Here is a 24,853-nt window from a genome sequence, read left to right on the forward strand (position 1 = left end):
ATATATATATATATATATATATATATATATATATATATATATATATATATTAGTATGTTTTGACTTATTTCAAGCTATATAATCCTCACAAGAAACAGTAGCTGGATGGTACAATGGATAGGGTGCTGATTTTGGAATTGCTTGTTACTTATTATTAAATTATTATTAAAGAACACCATTGGGATGTAGGTGGGATAATCATTCCCATCCTCATTTTTACAGACAAAAGAAGAAAGGCACAAACAGGTTATGCAGCTTTATTGGGGTTAGAGATGAGACTCGAACCAGTGGCTCTGGACTCTCTGTCCCACCCTCACTTGCCACTCCTTCCTTTTTATTGGATCATACATTTCATCATAAAGTTTCCAAATTAAAATGGAAGAATCTATTATCTAGTCAAACTCCTTCAGTTTTACAAATGAGGAAACAGATCAAAAGAAGTTAAGGGGTCTGTCCAAGGCCATACAAATAATTAGTGAAAGTCAGATCTAGGAGCTCTGGAGTCTTAACTTTATCTTCTCTTCTTTCCTTTTTGCCATGCTTAATGTCAGACTGAAGTCAACCCAGGATCATCGCCAACAGTTGGCGTGGGCACTCAGCGGTGAAGCAATTGCTCATCATAGAGGCACATTGTGAATGGGGAGAAAATATGATAACAGTGAGGATTTATAAAGCAATTTAATATTTGTGAAGAATTTTACAAATGTTAAATCATTTGATCCTCACAATGACTTTATGAGTTAGATGCTATTATCTCTCCATTTTACAGATGAGAAAACCCAAGCATTGATCTATTAGGGAATTTGCCCAGGGTCCACAACTTGCAAATGTCTGAAACAGGATTGTCTTCCTGTTCAATGTCCAGGGCTCTCTCTTCTGTGCTTCCTGGCTGTGCAAAAGATGAGACAAGAATGCCTCCCTTAACTGCTCTTGCTGGTATGGGTGAAGTGACTAGACAGAGAGTAGGCAGAACAAATGTCTTGAGGATTCATTCCATTTTCAAGCATCAGAGTCAACTAATGGGATGCTGGATAATGGCAGTAGTAGCAAAATCTCACCCTCTCTCCCTTCTACACTGCCCCCAGCCCAAATACACTGTGTACAATAGGAAGAACGTCACTGCAATACCCCAAACTTATCTTCCCAGCCTTATACCTTACTCCTCTTTCTACTTTCTATAATCCAGCGAAACTGACCTTCTTTCTGTTCTTTATGTGATACTTTGCTCTGGCTATCCCCTATCTACCTGCCTGAAATGCATTTTCACCATACCCCTGCCTCCTAGAATTCCCTGTATTCCTTAAAACTCTATTTGAACCACTCTTGCATGAAACCTTTCTTGTCCCTCCCTATCTTGCTCCTCCAGCTTCTACTACTCTTCCCACCAAAAACCAAAAATGACCTTGTTTTTTTTTTTTGTTTTCCCATATAGAATGTAAGTTTCTTGAGGGCAGGAACTGTTTCATTTTTGTCTTTCTTTTCTTAGCGCCTACTTGATTGAATTAGTCCAGAGTTCAGAGATGATGATGTATACACTTTCACATTTTCCCTCTCGTCTCACCTGAACCTAAAGTGGTACAGTGGCTGCCAACCATTGGAGGTTTGGGACATCTTTCTTCATTCAAACACCATTCTTTGGCATGAAAGTAAAAGCCCTCAGGATCATATGTAGGTCTCTAGTTCTGCACCTGATAGAAAAGTTAGTATTGCTGGAGTTTAAGGCAAATAGTGCCAAGAATGTTCTGATTCTACCCAGAAACAAATGCCTATGAAACACCATAGGGATTCTCTCTAACAGAAGGTGCTCACAGTTCCCAAAGATTATCTCATTACTCATTTATAAGAAAGGCCTCCTTTTCAGCATGATGCTTTCCTTTTGATGTGCCTCTGAGGACTGAGCAGTTTAGTCACCTTGCTTTCCTTGAATGTGACCAGAATGTGCTTTCTCCTCAGCCTCCAAAAAAAGAACAGATTCAAAAAGGATTTTTCTGAACACTCAGAGGTGAGGTGGAATGAGATTGTACATTCCTCTAGGACACACATCATCCTTTGCCTCTTTTTATAACCCCAGCTTTTAGCACTGTATTTAGCACAAAGTAGGAGCTTAATAAATGTTTCTTGATTGATTGAGACACACGCAGAGAAAGAGAGAGACAGAGAGAGAATATAAGAATAAATCTGTGTATTTTTACATCAGTATGGAAAATTGGAGCCCTATTGATTTTGGACCATTCCAGTTTCAGGAATTCCTGCTCTGGCAGATATAAATAGAGAGTGTGTGTCATGATTTCTGTTTACATAAAGAGGACCACCATCCTTTCCATTTGTTTTCCCTGACTGGAAATGGCTTCTAGATATGTTTCCCATAATACCTCTAAATCTCACCCCTCTAGTCACAGTAATTAGTATCTTTCACCTTCTTCAGCTGTTTGCCATTTCTCTTTGGGATTCAGTTACCTTAATTAATGGGAAGTTGCATGTCCTCAGACATCATCTAATCCAACCCATTTATTTTACAGATGGGGAATCTGAGATCCAGAGAATTTAAGTAACTTGTATAGAGGTGCTCAGGTGATAGTAAGTGGCAAAGCTGGTTTTCTGCCCTTAGATAATCTGACTCCAAGTCCATTGCACTTCCCATTGTACCATATTCTCTTTCCTTTTGCTATACAGAAAATTTTCCTCTTCTGTACTTACTAAAACTACAATTAAATCTCAGGAAGTTTTCTGAGTATGACTTTTTCACTCAAGGGCACACAAGCACAGAATTGCCTCAGTCTTGAGAACTATATGGTTTTCCAATTTCTAGGTTGATTGGGTGATGATTAGCACAGATAATGTCCCCAGTACTTACAACTGCTTCAAGATAACCTCAGCCAAAACTGTCTCTCCATACCACTAATAATGCCATAAACCTTCTGAATTGGAGAAATCATTGCATCCCTGGCTTTGTCATTGGCTTAGGAAACCTACATATAGACAGAGAGGTATATAATGTGCTGTGAGGTTGTTTTAAGATTTTTTTGCTTCTCCTGGAACATTTAGGAGAATGTAGGAATTTAGGACTCTGGGGTCCAGGATCTCTTTTACTGTTAAGATTAGGGGCTTCAGAGACTGTTTTATGTTGGCCTCAGGGTACATTCTCTTTTTTCCTTTGTCCTTTTATTTAGAATGAACTTGAGTAAAATATTGGTTATTACTTTGATCTTTCCTACAGTCTCAAGTTCTTTGGATACTCAAATAGCAAACCTACAGGGAATTTTATGGGGGGGGGGGAAAGCTACTAAACTGTGATGTAAATACATTCAAGTATAACAAGAGATGGCATTTTTATAGGGCTTAAAAGTTTGCAAAGGGATTTACATACATTATAATTTTTGATATTTCCTATACATAGGTGTTGCTGTTATCTTCATCTTATAGAGGAGGAAATTGATGTTCAGCCAGGTTAAGTTAGCTTCTGAGGCAAAATTTAAATTGAGGTCCCTGGTTACCTCACATTCCTCTCCATTATACTATGCTGCCTCAAGGGGGCTAGCATGTTATTTTACATAATATTGTCATTGTATGTATACTATTCTCTTGATTTTGAGGCAGCTAGGTAGGGTAGTGAATAGAGTATGGAGTGTCAGGAAGACTGGAATTGGCCTCAGACACTATCTAGCTATGGGATTATTCCTGGGTAAGTCATGTAATATCTGCCTGCCTCAACTTAATTAACTGTAAAATGAGTTAATAATAGCACCTTATCTTCCAAGGTTATTGTGAGGATCAAATGAGATAAAATATAAAAAGCGCTTTGTACAGGACCTGGCATATAGTAGATGTTTAGTATTTGCTTGTTTCCTTCTTTCCTCCTTCTGTTATGTTGTAATAAATTATTTTCAGGAATTAAGGAACATTCTTTAAAAATTTAAAACCCATAAGGCTATCAACACATTGTTCTTGATAGATTTCCCTTCCATTCATCATGCTTTATTTTTTATAATTTATTTATTTATTTGGAATATTTTTCCATGGTTACATGATTCATTATTTTTTCCACTCCTTTTCCCTTCCCCCTCCCAAAGCCAACAAGCAGTTCCACTGAGTTATAAATGTATCATTGTTCAAAATCGATTTCCATATTACTTATATTTGCAATAGAGTGATCTGTTAATGCCAAAACTCCATTCATATCCCCATCAAACCATGTGTTCGATCATATGTTTTTCTTCTGCATTTCTCTTTTCACAGTTCTTTCTCTGGATGTGGATAGCATCTTTCTCATAAGTTCCTCTGGATTGTCCTAGATCATTGTATTGCTGTTAGTAGAAAAATCTATTACAATCGATTGTGCCATAATATATCAGTTTTTGTGTATAATGTTCTACTGGTTCTGCTCCTTTCCCTCTGCATCAATTCCTGGAGATCATTACAGTTCACATGGAATTCCTCCATTTTTTCATCATTCCTTTCACTTATGCTTTATTTAAAAAAAAAAGAATTTACCTTTGAAGACCTTTAAATTGAATTGTAAATTTTTGCTAAACATGTATATGATTATATTATATTACAAATGGTCAGCTACTATATATTGTCTTAGTATACACAGAAGATGATATTGTTTAGTGTGTTATAAAGTAGTGGTGTCAAACTCTACAAGAAATAGAGACCATTAAACCATCTATAAGGATCCCTTGCAGACTGTTTACTGACTTAGAAAACCACAAATTAATGTACCTAGGTTTTATGACATTTTCATTTGTTTCACTAAATAACACCTGGTTATATTTTAATCTAGTTTCTGGCAATGCTCAGGAATGTTTTGGGTCACAAATTTAATGTCTCTGTTATAGAGGATATGAAGAAGTATATAAGAATGGTCCCTGCTTCTAAGGGATTTATGTTCTACTGAACATAACATACAGAGACCCATAAAAATAACTAACAATAAAAAGTTATCTAAAATAAAAACCTAATCAATGATAAAGATAACAGTACAGGAAATAACATGATTAATTGCTATGTGAGTCATATGGACAATCATAGAGAAAAATCATAGAATGTAGAAGAGACTATAGACATCAGACTCTTTGAACTGTGGAAAGAAAATGTGTATTCATATCATGGTGACTTCACCTGTACAATCTTGACCAAAAGCAATTGGGAATGCCATTTTCCTTATCCTTTGAGATAGGAACAATATCCATGTTTCTTGCTTCATAGGGTTGCTATAAAGATCAAGTGACCTATAATGTACATAAAATTTTGTCATTGAAAAACCTAGTGAAGAGGATTCTTGAGCAGGAGTTAAATGATCATGAAGTGTTTGGAACCTTCTTGGTCCCAAAGAGCAGAATGGTAGATGGAAGTTCCTGAGTAGAAGGTTTCTGTCTAACATAAAGTGGAATGGACTTTCTTGAGAAGGAGGAGTTCAGGTCAGTGAGCATTTATTAAACCATTACTACTGATTTGTGTTCAGGGTGTTCCCTGAGACAGAATGTAAAACAAACATAGACCTCAAGGAACTTATATTCTCGTGGAATTTCCCATTTTAGAAGTCTTCTAGGCAAGGATGGATGGCTAATTGTTAAAGATGTTGTAGGGGAAATTCTGGGTCAAGTATTTGGACTAGGTGTTCTTGGAGGTCTCTCTATCCCTGAGATTTTAGAAATATAGGCTACTATTATTACAGCTCCTTACCCCCTCCATATTAGCAGGAATTTCTTCTACAGAATTTGAAAGACAAGATCACAGTAGACTGTAATGCCCTGAGAAGGCCTCCTTTGGAGTGGAAGGGCTGGAGCTAAGCCTTGATGATGGAATCTTGAGTTGTTTAAGTGGAATATCTGTTAGAGTTTCTGGAAACACAGCGAGCTTCTAAATGTGACGCCCTTTGTCAGTTTACTTTCTCACAATAGGTTGGGGTAAGAAGTGAAATATATTTGATAAAATGAAGGGGCTGGATTCAAAGAGTCTTTCTACTTCAAAAGCTGTACAGAAAGATTTCAGCATAATGGAATTTTGTTTTCCATGAGCTTTCTTGGATAAATTCAATCCAACTATCATTTATCGAGTAGTTACTGTGTTCAAGGCAGTATCCTAAGTGCAGAGGCTGCATAAAGATGATTAAAACAAGGTCCTTTCCCTAAAGGAGATTAAGGATACAGAGAGGAAATAATAATAGCAATAATGTCGATTAATCAAGGATCTGTCAATCCAGCTCTTTACATCATGAAGGAGAAAGTATGCTTTGCTATGTCTTTCCCAAGACCATCACTGATTTTGATTGCTTATCTTTTGGTGCTCCCTCAAACATATAGCACAGTGCTCAGTAATCATCTGTTGATTGTCATCCTGTATATTCCCTTATATTCATTTTATTTCATCACCTGTTCTCTAATTTGATCCTGACAACAACTCTAGAAGACTGGAAGTTTTGGAAGGTAACATAGTTATAGTGGAGAGAGTATCGGATTTGAAGTTAGGAACAACTGAGTATGAATCCCATGCCATTTACTTGTTAGCTGTGAGACCCTGGACCATTGACTTAACCTCTCTCAGCCACAGTTTCCTGAAAATGAACTTTATACAAACACTTATCTTACAACGTTGTTCTGAGAGTCAAATCTATATGAAGAGCTTTGCAAACTTGAAAGTAAATGAATATCAATATGTTGATATACATATTTCTGCCCATTGTATAAATAGGGAAAGTAAAATATCAAGGTTCTGAATTCCTTGCTAAAAGCTTAACTCAGATTGAGTGAATTAAATATTCTTGGCCTCATTATGACATTTCAGTATATCGATAATTTTTCCTCAATTACTTTTCTTTGTTATGAATCATTTCCAAAAGATAGAGGAAGGGGAGGTGATGAAGTAGATAATATAGTGACAATGGTACAAAGTCAAAAGGAATCAGTAAAACTTAAATTTTTTTTTAATGGGCAGTTAGGTGGATAGAACTCAGGGCTTAGAATCAGGAATCTTCCTGAGTTCGAATCCAGCCACAGGTACTTACTATCTGTATGACCCTGGACAAGTCACTTAACTCTGTTTGCTTCAGTTCCTCATACATAAAATGAGTCCGAGAAGGAAATGGCAAACTACTCCTGTGGCTTTGCCAAGAAAAACCAGAGTCAGGCATGACTGAAATGACTGAAAAACAAAAACAAAAATATTTGTAAAACTGATGTGCATGAGATTACACAGCTAATTGGTGGTGGTGCTGGAACCCAGATCTTTTATCTCCTTCTGTTGTCTCCTCCCCCTATTACATGCTAAGTGCTGATTTTATGTCTTAACCAGCTTTAGGTTAGTGGAGTAATTTTGACTGGGTAAGCTGAATACTGATCGTACCGGTACAAGCTGTTTTCCACTAGGGAACAGAAAACCTACTAGAGTGAAGAGATGAACGCCAAGCAGCCAGGAAAGAGCTATATTCCTTCCAAGGGTGCCCCCTAAGCCTTATAAAGCAATAAGCTTAGGAAAACGGCATTAGGAAGGTTCCTAACGACCATAAAACTCCAAACATGGAGATGACTGCTTTTGTTACATAAAGCATTCGTTGCAGCATTAAATAATGAAATAAACTCTTGACACTAAGAATGGAAAGCGTCCCTGTTAAACCAGGCTGTTTACTTTGCAATAATCCTGGCCGTAGAAGCAGTGCTATGACACAGATATTTCATTCTTGGGTAACTGGGAAATGCCTGAAGACCACATGGTCCAGCTCGAATGAGACATCCAGAGAGCTGGGTGGGCTCAGGCCATAATGTTGGCAAAAGCAAAGGGAAATAGGATTGGCAAAATGTTGCTGAATTTGAGGGACCAAGGAGCCAAGTTCAAGTCATGAGGTGTTAACTTGTCCTTTCTATTTTCTGGGCAGAAAAAAATACTTTACTTTTCTGAAGTCCAGATTTTCTGCAATGCTTGGACCTTCTCTCTCCCTTCCCTGCTGGACTCTTTTGCTATGGAAGCTGGAAAAAAGGAGTTGTGCTGTTAGGAGGAGAGGGTCCGAAGGCAATAGGAGGAATAATTTTCCCCTTCTAAAGCTTTGTCTAGCTTCATGTTGCCACAGATATTTCCTCTGCATTTTATTATTTTTTTATTCCTGACCCATAAATATATCTTTTTCTAACTGACAATAAGGAAACTTTATACTTCAGCCGGGGAAACTGTATAATTTCTTTGTCTGAGAATAATAAACCATTGTCTTAAGAAAGGTAGACTTCTAGAATTAGCTCACTAGATAGAGTACTGTAGTAGGTACCTCCCTACAAATAGTACCAACTGTAAAGTATTTTCAAAAGGATTACTCACCTTCTTTTAATCTCATAAAAAAGCCAACATTTTCTGCTTCTGATTTTCTATTATATTTTCTTGTTCTTAAAAATTGAGAAGTAGCTACATTTTTCACTGAAACATTCCATGTCTTAGAAATCATTGTCACCAACAAGCATTTATTAAGCATTTGCTTATATAAGCAGGTCATGTAAAGAAAGAAGCTCTTATTCTAATGGGGGAAACACCATGAAACATCTCTCTGCCTATAGAGTAGACAGAAGGTAATCTCAGAGGAAAGACTAACAGTTGGGGGGTACATAGGGAGAATTAAGAAAAGCATCTTGTAGAAGATAGGATTTGAGTTGAATCTTGAAGAAAGTCAGGAAAGCTAAGAGCTAGAGAGGAAGAAGGAAAGCATTCTAGTTTTGGTAGACAGTTACTGAAAAGCCACAGTCAGGAGCTGGAGTGTTATGATCGAGGAACAGCAAATCCAATGTTGCTGAGCATCGTAGAACACCTATATAGAAAGGAGACAAATCTAAGAAGACTGGAAAATTAGGATGGGGTCGCTTTGTTGGGAGTTTTAAGTGACAAAGAGATAATTTTATTTTTGCTTCTGGAGGTACTAGTTTGGAATTTAATGAGTAAGGGAGTGACATGGTTAAACAAGGGAGCTCACTATGGTAACTGAGCAGAGGATGAACTAAGGAGAGACTTGAGGTTGGGAGACAACTCAGCAGGCTGCTGCAGCACAGTCCAAGTTTTAGGTGGCAATGGTCTATACCCAGTCATGGCTGTGTGGGTGGACAGAAGGGCACAAATATCAAATAAATGAAAGTGGAAACAGTAAGACTGACACAGAAAGTGATTCATGACTTTTAATACTAGCAAATCCTTTGAATAAAACCACATATACTAAAAAGTTTAGTTTGTTGTCATTGTTCAGTCATTTTAAGTCCTGTCGAACTCTTTATTACCCCATTTGAGGTTTTCTTAGCAAAGATACTGGAATGGTTTTCCATTTCTTTCTCCAGCTCATTTTACAGATGAGGAAACCAAGGCAGAATTAAGTGGCTTGCCCAGGGTCACATTTGAGGTCAGATTTGAACTCAGGAAAAAGAGCCTTCTTGATTCCAGGCCAGGTGCTCTACCCACTGTACCATCCAGCTTCCCCAATTTTTAGTTACAATTTTTGAAACTGCATGTAAGAAATTCAGTGATCAAAAACTCCAGTTCCCGAGGCACACACTTAAAGTATTAAATATAGGCAATCAAGTAAATAAACTAGGACCTTGCTTTCTCTTTGTATTTTACTGATATTCCTGGGAATTGCAACCATCTCAGATAAAATCCTTTAATTTCCCTCATATTTTTTGCCCCAAATGTGGGAGAAGAAAATGAGTCATAGTTTTCCTTAGGAAAAGCCTTGTTTCATTCAACTACTTAATGCCAAGAAGATGACACTGAAATTGAGTCATCCACAGCAAACAGCTTGTCTTCAGAACCGCCTCATTATATATGAGAAGTAAATCATAGAAAAAATAGGAAACTAGGTGGTAGGGCTCACAGATGTAGCTTTATCTGTGTGTGAGCTTGTTTGACCTTTAAGAACTATGGCCTTATTGGTCCCTTGCATTTGGGTTCTGGTTACATGATTTCCTGGCTTACTGCTAATAATAGTGCTGTGATGTATTAACTTGCTCCTGTATGCAATACAGATTCCTTGGAAGGCTTCAGAAGCTCAGTCTTTGGGTCTTTTCTCTTGAATGCAAAACAATGCAGAAAATAGGCAAGGAACCTTAAAGTTCAGGCTTTCCCAATTCTAATTATCCTTTTCCTGACTCTCTAGAATAGACTAGCAAGCATCATCCAGTAAGTTTTTCATTAAACCTGGATATATTCATAACTGAATTATTTTTGTGTCAAGCCAAAGTTCCCCTGATCTAATTTACTTCTTTACTATATAGTCCTGCATTTAAGCATACATGTAGGGTTTGTTTTTCTCCCTTAGGGTATTCGTGAAAATGAAAAGAGTAAGATTTTATTAGTTTCTATTTTAGTTTAAGGTTCTTAATACCAGAAGTGTGATAATACATGTATCCTTAGATTGCTTGGGATATGCCATCAATCCAGCCCATGTAAATGATGAAATGTTCAGCTTCAGCCTTTTTTCCCCACCCGTTTATCTATTTTCCCTTTTCCTCACTGGTATCCCTTCTTTATTCCATGCCAAGCTTCTTGCTTTTCTTCTTTACAACCATCAATTTCATCATAGCCTAGGAGCCTAAAGGGTTGAAAAATACAGTTTTTTGCACATAATCCAGCTAAGGATTCGCAAAAGATGGCAGGTGGCTCTTTGGAGACCATAGACATTTAGCCCATCTCTAGAACAGAATGAATATTACTCTACTCTAACATAAGTTAATTTGTAGAGTGTTGAATAATTGGTATAGATAAGGGAATATACTTGATACAAAGTAGAAAAGAAGTCATTAGATCAATAAATAGACAAGTATTTAGTAACTGCCTACTTTGTGCCAAGCACTGAATGGGGTTACATACATATACAAGGAGTGAAATGATTCCTTCTCTTCAGGTATTTAATCATATGAGAAAACATGTACAAGTATAATTATATACAGAATAATTCAAATTAGAGAAGAAATGCACTAGTAGCTGAGATCAGGAAATGTTTCATATAAAAAGGTGATGCTTGTGTTATGCCTCAAGACTAGTGTTATGTGAGGTGGAGGCAAAAAGGGAGTCTGTTCTAAATAAGAGAAACTGCCTCTACAAAGTTGTGGTGGTGGGAAATGGAATGCCATGTGTAAAGAACAGAGAAAGGCAATTTGGCTGCATTGTAGAGTGTGAGAAAAGTAGGTAATATATATTGAGGCTGGACAGATAGATTACGGGTACAGTTTTGAAGGGATTTTGAAGTCAAAGAGAAGAGTGGATATTTTGTCCTAAAGCTAATCCATTACTGAGTCAAGGAATGACATGTTCGAATCTCTGTTTAAGGAAAGACATCTATCTCCATAAATGAAAACCTGTCAGTGTGTAATGTTTATTTTCTGTATAGGGATTATACCAGGTCTGGCATATTTGATTTTTTTTAAAGGATGGTTTCTACCCTTAGTTTAGAAATTAAATGGGTAAACAAGAAGTACATGTCTGAAAAATATAAGACATCAACAAAGAAATATCAGTAAAGGTTAATTAAATGCTTAAAGGATATCTAGTAATGAGAGATTTGGACTGGACTATAGTAATTTAGGAGGTGTTCATAAATAAGGTTGGGAGGTTAGGTTTGGGGGATTTTTTTTTTTGGCAGTGAAATGGGACATAGATTGGTTGAACAGAGGGGCAAAGGCATTCCAGAAGTGAGTATAAGCAAATTACATTCCAGAATCAAGCAGCGTTGTTTGGCTGAAGTGAAGAGTCCACAGTAGCCAAAAATGAGAAATGAATATTATTACGATAAAGAACAGTTACTTATTAGAGGTTCTTAAAACTGGTAGTTCTAAAAGGCTGATGATTGATTAACTGTGTACATCCCTGGGTAGGTTCAATCTGTGTTCTGATTTACAAGCATACAAACCAGTCCTTAGCCACAATATATTTTTTGTTTCTCTTGACAACTAGCTCATTTCTAAGAAGATAGTCTTGCTTTGAAATGTGGAAAGGGGCTTACACTATTTAGAGGTTTACATAGCTCTACTCAAAATGTTGTGATGAAGGTAAATACAAGTCTGTTGTCACACTAAATCCAGAGTTTGGGATAGAGAGAAAAGAGACAATTAATTGAAACTGCAGAGCCTGAAATTGACTTTAAAAACATAGAGCTGTCTGGATTACTTTTAGAGCTAACTTCGGCTTCCAAAATGAAAACTCCTGTAATTTTTGGTTGAGGTCAAGACTTTACCAATCTTGAATATATTTAAGATGGGAGATGTTGTTCATATATCATGGGTACAAGCATTTTTCTAGCTGAGAAATGTTCAGAACTATCCTGTAATTCAAGGGGAGCATCAGAGCACACTACATTAGGACATTTACTTACAAAATCAACCCTGAAGTCTCTAGTTCTTTTTGGTTTCTTGGCTCTGGACCAAAAATCCAGAGAAACTTCTGTTATTAGCTCCCTCTTTTTCTCCTATTGGTTCAGAGCTAAAAATAATCTGGAATTCTGTCAGCAGAACCAGGTTATTTTTGGTATTGAGGCCCCTGGGGTCTGGTTAGATATCTATACAGGGAAATTTCCCCTTTTCTCTGTAGACATGAACCTCTTCGAGGTTCCACTACCCAGGCCATCCCTTTCTTTCTTTACTATTGATTTCCCTGCAGGATCGTAGGTCCAGAGTATTTAGAGTTGGAAGGAACCTTGAAATGATCTAGTCCTCCCTTATTTTTTACACCTATGGAAGGCACACCACATCAGTCATCTGCTTTAAAAGTTCACATTGTTATTCATCGTGGGATTTCTATGATTACCAAGTCACAAGGACTTGTAACTTTGGGTCCTAGAGAGTTGCCTAGGAGACAGAGAGAGGTTTCTGGTTTACATAAGTAGTGACAGAGCTGGGATGTGAAGCCAGATCCTCTGGTTCCAAAGCTAACCCTTTCTTTCATTGAATAGTGCCATCTCCCAAGTGTCTAAGATGGGATTTAAATCCAAATAAGTATTTAATAAATGCCTACTATGTGTGAGTCTATATGGTAGGATACAAACACAAAAATGAAAGTCGCTCTTCTAAAGGAGCTTACATTGAAATAGAGCATTATTGTTTGTCCTTCATTTTGAAAAGGACCAATGACATCATGAGTGTACCACCTATTGACCTGTGTGTGACTTGGATTTAAGTGAGGCAGAATCGCACAGTCATCAGCCTCACTCTCTCTTCCGGAGTCACTGGAGAGGCACATACAAAATATAACCATTATATCAGGATATGCCTCTCATTAAAATACTTTAAATAAATAAAATGTAAAGAGTGTCCCAAAAATCTTAGTAAAGTTTTAAGTTTTAATTATTTCATATGTATAAATGTTATAAACTTATAAAAATATAACTTGTAAGTTTATTTCTATTTCTTTGATACTTCTCTAGTGTTATAAGTTTCTAATAGTTCATTTTTAGTTTAAACTTTAACTACATCCAGCATCTTTTCATTACGAATTATTTGTGCAACAATTTCTGAATGATATTTTCTCAGGACTTCAGAGGAAGGCCACCTCTTACTGGCTTATTTCTGTCACTATCTCCATTAGACTTTTTCTTGTGGAGTCATGTGAAAACTGTTGTATATAGATCAAAGCCCAAGTTCTTTGGGTGATCTTATGGCTGAGGTTACAAATGCAATCCCTACTATCAACCAAGAGTTTGCTAACAGTTCTGATAAATTTTGAAAGAGCCCTATATAACACAAAATGGTAGTTTATTGGATTTTTTCAAGAAATGTATCAATATTTTAAAAATCTAAACTTTTGAAAGTTTAAATTATAAATGCAAGTTTATAGCATTTATAATTCAGAAATAATTAAAGCTTGTAACGGTGCTCAGACTTTTAGACACTATTCTAACAGTATAGCTAATGTACTAATAAAATTTGTTAGATTTTATATCAATAAATGTATCAATATTTTAAAAAATCTAAACTTTGAATGGTTATCTTTTTGCAAGTTTATAGCATTCATAATTCAGAAATAATTAAAGCTTGTAACAGTACCGAGACTTTTAGATACTCTCTATTCTAACATTATAGTTAATGTACTAATAAAATAATTTATTAGATTTTATCAAGAAATGTATCAGTATTTTAAAAATCTAAACTTTTGAATGGCTATCTTTTTGCAAATTTATAGCATTTATAATTCCGAAATAATTAAAGCTCATAACAGGGCTCAGACTTTTGGACACTCTCTATTCTAACAGTATAGTTAATGTACTGATAAAATATAATAGTGATAGGTGGTTTTTTGATGTGTGTGGGTGTTTCTTGACCTATGATTGCATTAATGCAGAGAAGTCCAATTGTATCGGCAGGTTTGAGTTGTCTAACTGTGTTTCACTCTATAAAGTGGGATAATAGTACATACCTCACATGATGGTTATGAGGTTCAAATGAGATAATATAAATAAAGCATTAAGAAAACTTTTAAAGTTCTACATATCACTTTTACTAGAGAAAAATTCATGAAGGAAATAAAGTGGAGAATGGTATGTTTCAATCTGCATTCAGACTCAGAAGCAGCTCTTAAAAACAAGTGGTTTTATGCTGCCTGTAGAATAATGTATTTATATCATCTGGATGCGCATATTACATAGACATTTCTCATTTTATGAATAAAAGATTAAAGAAATAAAACGTTTATGAAGTTTGGAATTTCTACATAAACAAAATAAGTATCCTCACTTACTCAGAGTACAAATAGTAACTATGTCTACTTTCTGGGTCCTAGATTAATTACCCCACATATATTTATTGATTACAACACTGTGTGGAAGACCCTTGCAAGATTATTATAGGAGGAGAGGTAAAAAAGAAGCGTAAGACTCAGTCCTGAAAGAGTTGAGATGACATATGCATATAAAGAGAGAACTAAACATATAAGGAAGTCTATGACAAATGCTGAATGAATGGGACATTAATTAAATGGTATAGAATTTGAAGGAATGAACGTCAAATAAACCTTTCTTGAGAACTTAGCTTTTAAGAAGGAAGGATAATGTGTCCCCAGTGGGGAAGGAAGGGGTGCTCCATGTGTTTGAAAGCAGGAAAGTACAAGGGGTCCAGTTTGGCTTTGTGCAAAGGGAAGATGGCTCTGCACATAAAAGCAGACAGCAAATTGAGATTCCTAAGGTCATCTTAGAGGAGATTATTGGGGAAAGGTAAATATGGAAAGCATTCACTTTCTGGACAGATTCGAATCCTCACAAGCCTTCTTCCTTTTTCTCTTAATGTGTTAATGGAACAAAGAGCTAAGGCAGTTAACATAGATGACTAGGTAGGATGTAATTCTGCCTTTTAAAAAGGGGGAAAAAACAACTGTGGAGTTATTCTGAGATGTGGAGGTCTCTGCCCATGGTTTTCCCCTACTCTTGGTTTTAGCTCTTAATTATGTGCGTTCTCTTGCCCATTGTATTTCACAGGTTTCTTAATTTAAATGTCAGTGCCTTTTGGTGTTGTTTAGTGAGTTTTTTCTGATTTGAACTTAGCAGGGTAGGATATAGTTTATGTAGCCAGGTGAAAAATTTGGGAAACTTAGTTCATATTTGGAATTTGAGGCAGTTTTTAAAATGAAGAGATAATTTTTACAGAGTTTGAGTTTCAATGTAGATCCTTCCCAAAGAGACACCTGAAACCAAGAACTAGGCTGTGAGGAGGAAAAGAAAACTCCATAGATCTTTACCTAATGATCATGCAGCATCTCATTGGAGATTAAAATGTGTTGTTTATTTGTTCAAAGTGAATTTGGGGGGGGGTTTCTTTTTAAATCATCATAACTCCAATTTTGGAGGAAGGAAGCTATACTACAGGCTAATTTTTTTCCTTTTTTCTTAAAATTTTTGTTATCCTTTGTTAAGATACACTGGGAAAACTTTTCTCTATTTTCCTTTTTTTCCTCAAGTCATTTATTGTTATCTTTTGTTTCCAAATTACCTTTGTTTCTCAGTATTTCTTATCCCCTTTCTCTTACCTTTCTTTTATTTTTTATTTTTATTTTTTAAAACCCTTACCTTCTGTCTTGGAGTCAATACTGTGTATTGTCTCCAAGGCGGAAGAGTGGTAAGGGTAGGCAATGGGGGGGTCAAGTGACTTGCCCAGGGTCAATACCTTTCTTTTATAACAAAGCTTGTGCTGAATGAATGTGCTGGGAATATTACTGTGCCCTAAGAAAGGAAGAAGATAGTTAGGGAAGACTTATATGAACTGATTCCAAATGAAGTAAGCAAAACCAGGAAAATAATTTACACAATGATTATTACAATGCAAATGAAAAGAACCACAAAAATCAAAATTGAACATTTTATAATTATAATGACCAAGCCTGACATTGAAGAAGAGTTAAAAAGTATGTACTTCCCTTCTATCTTTGCAGAGGTGAAAGACTATGGCCATAAAACACTATTAGAGTTGATATATTTGCTACGCTTTTGATTTTCAAAAATACTGATAAGCATTGAGACAAGTGGATGAAAACACAAATAGGATCTGTAGAAAAACCAGTTTCCTGAACAGTATTTTAAAGAAAACATTGTCTTGTGATTATTAATAGGAAAAAACAATATGAAGGAAAATGAATCAACCTCTTATAAGGGTGGTTTGCAGTAGCTGCCCTGGCCAAGGCCTCCCAAGGAGGGATATGCTTTCCAAGTTTTTGTGGATGCCAGGATGGGGAGTGTCAAGGCTCACTCTTATCTCTCAATATCCCTTCTTGATCTAATACATTGTCATCCCCTCATGTAGAACAGTGGCCTATAGTTCTGTTTGACCAATAAGCACCCTATTTCTCCAGCCTTCATGCCTAAGGCAAACGGAGAACTTAAAGACTCATTTGAAGTTGACTGTTTATTAATAATATTAAGAAACACCAAGAATGTGGAATCTTCAACTTGTTTAGAGTCTTTGTTTTCCTCATATTCTTTATGTGCAAAATAGTTTTCTCTCCCCTCTAATATTTCATATGTGGTGATTTGTAGGGAGAATGAAAGAGATGGAAAGAAAGGGAAGAGAGAGAGACTATAAAAAGGAAAACAAGCCCTGGCCAGGAGATAACAGCTGATGGTTGGGTTTGTAGTTTTTGATTTTGGGGATGTATTTTTTTTTGCTTCATAGTAATACTTAGCTCCTTTTTATTTTAAATCATATGTGTATATGTGTATGTCCATGTTTTTCCTGATAGATTTTGGATATCACCTCCCAAAAAATCATTTTTGATTTAATAATAAGAATCACTTCTACAAGAGATCATTTTGTAAAGGAAACAAAAAAATTAACTTTGAAAACAAAAAAGAATTCAAGAACAAATTCTTGACAACCTATGAGAGAAAGCTTGAATGTCCTGATGAAGTTATTTTATCCAAAAATAATAAGTGGTTTTTCATTCAGAGGAAAATGTAAACACATTTTTTCACTGTCTGGATATCTGACTGTAAAGGTTAAAAATCTTCTTTTTAATATCAAAATTGAGCAATTTTCTAATATATTCTGTTTTTTATGCTGGGTGCCTTTTAAGGGGGAAGGGAATGCTTAGATTTTTCTGAAAACATCACCTTCAGCCTTAGCTAGTTATGCTCCTGAAGTAACATAGCAGCAGTTTAAAATCTTTGTGACCTCCAAGCTTGATTAGAAAAATCCCATTAATGAAAGAAGATGCTAATCGGTAATGTGTTTTGCCAGTCATCACTGGCCTAAGCAGTCTGCATAATCCATTGTTGATTAAGTTAATGAAAGCCCAGCACTGGGTTTGAAAGCTCTATGACAGCAGGTCTGAATAATTCTTGAAGGGCTCTTGGATTGTACTGCACGGGGACTGAAGGACTGACTCAAGATGGGAGGGTGACTTACCCCAAATGGCTCTAAGGTGGGCTTAGGGATTGTCTTTTTTTTTTTTTTTTTTTTTTTTTTTTTTTTTTTTGAGCTGAGGGAGAAGGAAGAGAAGGGGAACCAGAGAGGAATGATCATACCTTGCCTTGATGGGTTTATTATCACTGTCAAGGCTAACAGATGGTGCTGGATAGGCAGTAGAGGCTCCAAATCTGGACATTGTACATAGAAAGCTCATAACTGAATGTTCTTTTTCTTTTCTTACAGGTGACATCACACAGAAAGGCTATGAAAAGAAGAGATCAAAATTAATTGGAGCCTATCTGCCACAACCTCCAGGTATGTAAATCTTGACTGGCCCCATAAAATTTAAAAGTTCTGTGTGTTTTGAGAACCAATCACGTTAGACAAAGGGTCAGTAATATGGATTATTTGGGATTAGAGAAAAATGTTGATGTATAATCAACACTAATATATGCTTTTTGTATGTAAATAACACATTTGTTTGTCTTTATACATACCCTTTAAGATGGTCTGTTCATATGTATTTTCTCTAATCATGTGGATACTTGATTTAGTGAATTGTTCATGTGGAGATGGCAAATAATGTAATAATTCTTTTTGAAAGCCCCATTCCTATAAAAATGAAGATCAGTATTTTTAAATTCTCTCTGTCTCTTTCTCTGCCTCTTTGCCTCTCTGTCTCTCTGTATCTCTCTCTGTTTTTCTTGCTCTCTGTACCTGGAAATAAGACTATAAAATACTGTCTGTGATTATGAAATCTCAGACAGAGGCTTGCTGTGTTTTAAATTGTAGCTTATGTAAAACATGTTTTATTTATTCTCCTCACATGTACATTGTCTGCCTCATTCTGGCCATTCCCAGATTTGTTAGTTAATGTTGTCTTTTTGCACCCTGGTGATGCTGGTCTCTCTCTGAGCCTTGGTAAATTCCAGGAAAAAGACCAATGTTAGAATGGAGTATTGACGTCTCAGCTCTCAGGCAATACTATCTGTGATATGAGGGTGACCTTGAGTGCTGACTACATGCTAGGACCAGATAAAGTGAACTCAATTAAGAAATCCTTATATTCCTAGGGGAAAAAATGGAACTTCTATAAAGTTGGAGAGGCTCTGATCTCATAAGCTGTATTTTCATGTTATTCTGTAAATTTCAGTCTGTAAAGTATTACTTGGACGTTCTAATGGAGGCTAAACACACACAGAGTGAAGCGTTCTACTGATTTCTTTTAGCTTGGTAATAACTACTGTAACTTACCTTGAAGTATCTAGTGGCATCCTGCCTATTACCAGGTAATAGCAAGTGTGCTCAAAAGGGCTTATTTGTGTGCTGAGTCTTTGTTGACTTTGTTGGTCATTATAGTTTTGTAGATTTGTTTGTTTTCGTTTTTTAGTCTGTTTCTCTTTCCTTTATCTTTAAAATAACAAACATAAAAAATGGGTGGGAACATAATATATCCTTGCTTTTTTTTTTTTTCTAAATGTTATTTTGGTAGCTTTTAACCACAGCAGTTTCCCCAACGATAACATGGAAAGAATATTTAGGAAGGAAAGAGAGAACATGAACTCATTTGTACCGAACTTCCCTTGCCTCCCAGTTCCTCTCTTGTAATTAAGTTGTCTTTTTTAGACCATGGTAAGCTGAAGGATAAGATGGTTGTTGCTACTTCCTGAATCAAAGATAAAAAAGGATGGAGCTGACCCTTCATCAGAACACTCCCAACCCCAAATTAGCTGGGCTTGTCCAAACCTTTCTTCCGTAGCGCTCTCAAAGTCCAGGGTAGGCAGACAGGTGATGGGAATCGATGGTTTCTTGTCTTTTCTCTCCTCCTTCCAACAGAATCCTAGCCACTGCTGACCTTCTAAATAACCATGCCACTTGCTGAACTGTTTAAAGAAAGTGGAGTCTTCTATGTTTTGGAAGAAGTATGGGGATGGATTGGTTGTGTGTTATCCTTGTGGTTGTTTTTTCCTCTGTGCATTACAAAACTAAAGTGAAACAGAGACATTGCCCAAGAAGATAGTTCTCAAGCCGCAGCTTTGCAAAGAACATGGTTGACCCCAATGTTGGCCAGGCACTGATGGTGGAAGGCCCTCGGGCTGTGTCGTGTGGTCCCTTGGTTGTTGTGGGTGCTGTTCTGCATGGGGGCGGGAGCTCCACTCACTGCTGTAACAAATTTAAAAAAAACTAAAATTTGAATTAATTAGTTTTTTTTCAACTTGTTACAGCAGCGAATGGAGCTGCCGCAGTACGGTGTAGACTGCAGCACAGTGAAGGACCCACAAGGAGGATGCTCCGTTCCGCCAACATCGGGGTGTGTGACATCCGAGAAGCAGCGGCAAGAGACCGGGCAGCCAGTACTGCGGGACCCCGGCCTCTGTTTTACTTTCGTTTCGGTGAGCACTACTATCCAAAGGGAGAAGGCAAAAAGCAAGAGAAAGAAGTAGTGGAAGGAGAAATCACTGTCCAGCACAGAAACCTACAATTCAGAAAATACTCGACTGGACTTTCTCATACTTGAAATGAAGGAATTATAAAATCACAAATCAAGAATCTTAAACTTATTTGGTCCAGTTTTATAGACTAAGATTTCATTTTCTAGACTAAGAAACCAAGGCTCAAAAAACTAAGGTCATATAACTAGTGGTCTTCCCGGTCTGGTGGATTGGGCTTTTTTAGAGAATTCTCCCCCTTGTCAATTACAACTCTTTATTCAGAGGTGGAGGAACACACAACAATTTGCACCTGAAAAATAGGAGAGACCTTGAAAATTCACAACCCGTTTGACTAAATTTTTTGATTTCTCATCAGTTCTATTAACTATTATTTATTTTTCTATTTTTATCAATAACGATCAATTATTCATATTAATCCTATAATGGTTAAAGCATCTGTTGGAAGGCTGGACTCAGTTCTGAACAGCAAACCACTTAGACTTTTAAAGACTTGTAAATGTGTAAATTCTACCGATCACCAGAGGGTATGTTTGATCCAAAATTTAAAAAAAAAATTCAAACTAGTCTGAAGCTCTTAGGCCACAGGGTGAATGTGAATCTTCTGATTATATCATAAGAAAACCAATGTTTATAGACCAAAGTTTTAGGCTTGCCAGTCACCATATGGTATATCTTCCCTTGTCACTCCCCCTGAATAAATACATTGCAGTTGAATCATGTACAAGTAATGGAAGTCATAGATAGAGAATTTAAAGAGATTTTAGAGTATATTGGTTCCATCACTCTCATTTTAAAAATGAGGCACCAAGTGGTTAGGTCACTTGCCAAGGGTCATTATACTAATAAGTATTTGAGGTTATATTTGAACCCGTGTCTTCCAAGAGGCCAAGTCTAGTACCTTAACCAAGTATATCACACTCATGAAAAATCATTAGAATACAGTTATGTAAAATATATTAAGCCATTGCTCTGGATCTCAGTTGTAAAGACAAACAGAAGGGAGGATTCTTTCCTTCTTGTGTTTGTCACCCAACCTTTACTATCTCTATTCTTTGCAATTTTGACCATCAGCCAACTTGTTGACAGCCCCAAAAGCTTATAATACCTTTGCCAATGAAAGGAGATAAAAAGAAAGAAGAAATGGTTGAGGTGGCAGAGCTGTCTGTTTACAGCAAAATGGTGACTTGTCATCAGATACCATCCTATGATTTTCTTTTTTGGAGATTCACATGCCCATTGAAAATTGAGGAAAAAGATGGAACTTGAACAGAGTGTTTGGGTGTAGAGGGGCCATTTACCTACATTAGTCTCCCTGGTTTCCTTTGAGAACTAGAAAACATCATTGCATTCCCACCTGTGATTTGAGGACAGTTTGTCCTACTTCATGGTCTGCGGGAGGTTGACACTCAGTCTTGCTTCCTTGTGTTTATTTGGTGGGTTTTCCACTGTTCTTGTTCTACTGAGTGAATAAAGGCATTCATTATGCATAACTTAATTCTCTAGCAAGTCAGTAACTAGAGCAGATGTTTCTAAATTAAAGAATTTAAATTCTTTCTTGACTGGCCCACTTTTTGTAATGATCCTCCTTGTGTTGAAGACTCAAAAATGATTGTGGTTTTTTTTTTTTTTTCTTTTCCCCTCCTTATTCTGTCTTATGTGGGAAAACAGACCATAGTTTTTTATTTTTATTTTTTTCAGGAAATAATTTGCTATTATTTCACACAAGCTTTTCTAAAACATGTAAGTGTTTCTAATGAATTACTTTTCATTTTTAAGACTTACTGTAGCAGAAACAATTTCAAAGCACTTGTGGCAGAGAACATGATTAGGATTTCCAAAAAGGTATTAAGAATTTGTGGCTTTTGTTCAGAGTTTTTTGGGACCTTTTGTGTAAAATTCAAAGTTGTTGAGATTCAGCAAATTGTCTTGTGTATTCATGGTAGAATGTTTACACTATCCTTAGTGGTCCTTCTGGAAACTATTTTTATTTGCCACATAGATTATGTTCATTTAGCAAGCTTTACATTCAGTAATAACTACAGAGGTCTCTTGAAATATCAAGGTCCTCTCAATAATCATTGAGGAAGCCCTTGGTTTATTTATACTGTAAGAATATTCCAAGATAGAAACAAAGAATAAAACTCAGAGATTTTAATGAAGGATGTAAAGGTCAAGTGTAAAACATTGCAAATTGAGATTAATATTTGAAAGATGAACTAATACTTAAGACATCTGAGCATTTATTTGGTACTTGTCCTCTTCTGACTTTTTGCTCTGATTGTGACTTCCTACATCATAGTTCATTCTTTAACTATTCTAACTGATTACACTTGCCATTATTTGAGGTAGAAACTAGCGCCCTATCATTCTTCTCAGTGATATTTTATTAGAAGAAAGTGTTTTTTAAAATTGAGTCCTTATTGTTTCAGCAACAGGAGCTGCAGTGGCATAATGCAGAATATTACTAATGCTGCTATCAGTGAAAAGCATAACTTTCCTCACCTAGATAAATACTAAGAACATTTTATGGCACGTGTGTCTTAAATAGCTTATATTTATTCTAAGTGCTGTTCTGCAAAATATCACCTACTCCACAGAAACTGTCAATGAGAATATGAGTGGTTCTCCCTTTCTGTATGATGTTCATCACTATCCTAGAATAATCATTCATTCAACATCTTTCTTGAGATTTAGGTAAACTCTTCATTTTTAAAACTTTTCTAGGTTGAAGTAGTTTTTAAGGAAGGCTCAACTAAACTCCCAAATCACTTTTCCTTACTCCAAAAGTCCTCATAAGCTAAGTAGATATACCCAACGAGGCATTTTTAAATATTGATTGGAATAAATTGTTTCTATGGTAATTGCAGATACAAAAGCCACAACAGCATTATGAACAAGTGTGCAAATTAAGGATGATCACAGAATTTTTAGAGAACTCATGTCCATTTAGCCTATCCCTTTTCCCTAAGAAGAAACTATTCTATAATATATCATCTATTCCATCTTTGCAGGAAGAAATCTAGAGGAAGAAACCTCTGTGTTTGGAGAATCCATTGGTACTTTTGGACAGCTTTAATTAAGAATTTTTTTTTCCTGACATGAGCCTAAATCTGCTTCCCTGAAACTTCTTTCACTCTCAGTGCTGCCTTTTAAGTCTGAAACAAATCTAATTCCTTTTCCAACTGATAGTTTGAAGACAACTTCATGTCCCCCTTGAATGTTCTTTTTCCAGCTTAATTATCCCCAGTTTCTTCATATATTTGAAAATTACCAGTTCTTATGGAGCCTTCTCTTCTTTAGATCAAACATTTCCATTTTCTTCACATGTTTGAGGACAATGATCATGTCATTCTTGAGCCCTCTTTACTCTAAACACCCTTAGTTCTTTCAAATAGTCCTTATAGATCATATATTTGAGACTGTTTACTGTTGTTTACCATTCTCTGGGTACTCTCATCTCCCTCAAATTCCTTCCTTGAGTATAGCACCCAGAATTGAACAAAGTACTTCCAGATATGGGCCCACCAGAACAAAATAAAACTCTTTTTTTAATTTAAAATTTTTTTTTATTTTTAAACCCTTACCTTCCATCTTAGAATCAATACTGGGTATTGGTTCCAAGGCAGAAGAGTGGTAAGGGTAGGCAATGGGGGTTAAATGACTTGCGGAGGGTCACACAGCTAGGAAGTGTCTGAGGCCAGATTTGAACCCAGGACCTCCCATCTCTGGGCCTGTCTCTCAATCCACTCAGCCACTTAGCTGCCCCCCAAAATAAAACTCCTAATCCATCTGTCACCTTACTGATTTTCACAGTTGATGATCTGGACAGCAGTATTGGATGTCCCATGCTTCATTCACCACCCTATGTGCAACAATGTATAGAGAGGAACCTCAGAAAATCCAAGTTTTGAGTCCACATTCTATCACTTGCTCACCTGTGAATGTGGGAAATATTCCTAATTCCCATTCAGTAAAATGGGATATTTTCAACATTTTGATAATAATGATATTTTCCTCACAAAGTTGTGAGGAAAGAGCTTTAAGAAATTTTATTGAGTATAACAATTTGAGCTTTTAATAGTACTTCTCTAGAAACTCAAAAGAATAAAGAAGGTGTATCTCTTCTGATTGAGGTAAAGGTATTTGTACTTTTTGCTCAAGAGCACACTTCAAAAATCTCATTTTTGAATAAACCTATTTTGCCTTCCTCTCTGCTCTCAACTTTATGTTCCTCTTGGAAGGACAGTTTGCAAAATGAACAAAATTAGATTCTCTTTTTTAATTCTACAATTAAGCAAGAAAACATCCAAATAATTGGTCCAGAAGGTAGATGTGAAAAATATTCAGCTTTCTAACTTACACACACACACACACACACACACACACACACACACACACACACACACACACACCCTTGTATATGGGGGTGAGGGTCTAACTCATACATATAAACCCAAAGAGCCCATTATAGGACAGCTTTATGCTCTTCATCCACCTCTTCATTTTCTTCAATCCCTGACACCCTTTCATTCTGGTTTCTGCTTTGGGTAAATT

At 36.3% G+C, this 24,853-nt stretch overlaps 1 protein-coding gene across 1 annotated transcript in view; it reads left to right on the forward strand.

The window, feature by feature from the left end:
* DIP2C (disco interacting protein 2 homolog C) overlaps window positions 1–24,853 on the forward strand; it is a 601,650-nt gene that overhangs the window by 310,835 nt on the left and 265,962 nt on the right. The window contains exon 2 of the mRNA XM_044678953.1: window positions 18,090–18,161. Within this exon, the coding sequence (XP_044534888.1) occupies window positions 18,090–18,161 (72 nt within the window). The remainder of the gene's footprint in view (window positions 1–18,089; window positions 18,162–24,853) is intronic.

The sequence above is a fragment of the Gracilinanus agilis genome, chromosome 5, assembly GCF_016433145.1.
Source record: "Gracilinanus agilis isolate LMUSP501 chromosome 5, AgileGrace, whole genome shotgun sequence".
In the NCBI taxonomy this organism is placed as follows: Eukaryota; Metazoa; Chordata; class Mammalia; order Didelphimorphia; family Didelphidae; genus Gracilinanus; species Gracilinanus agilis.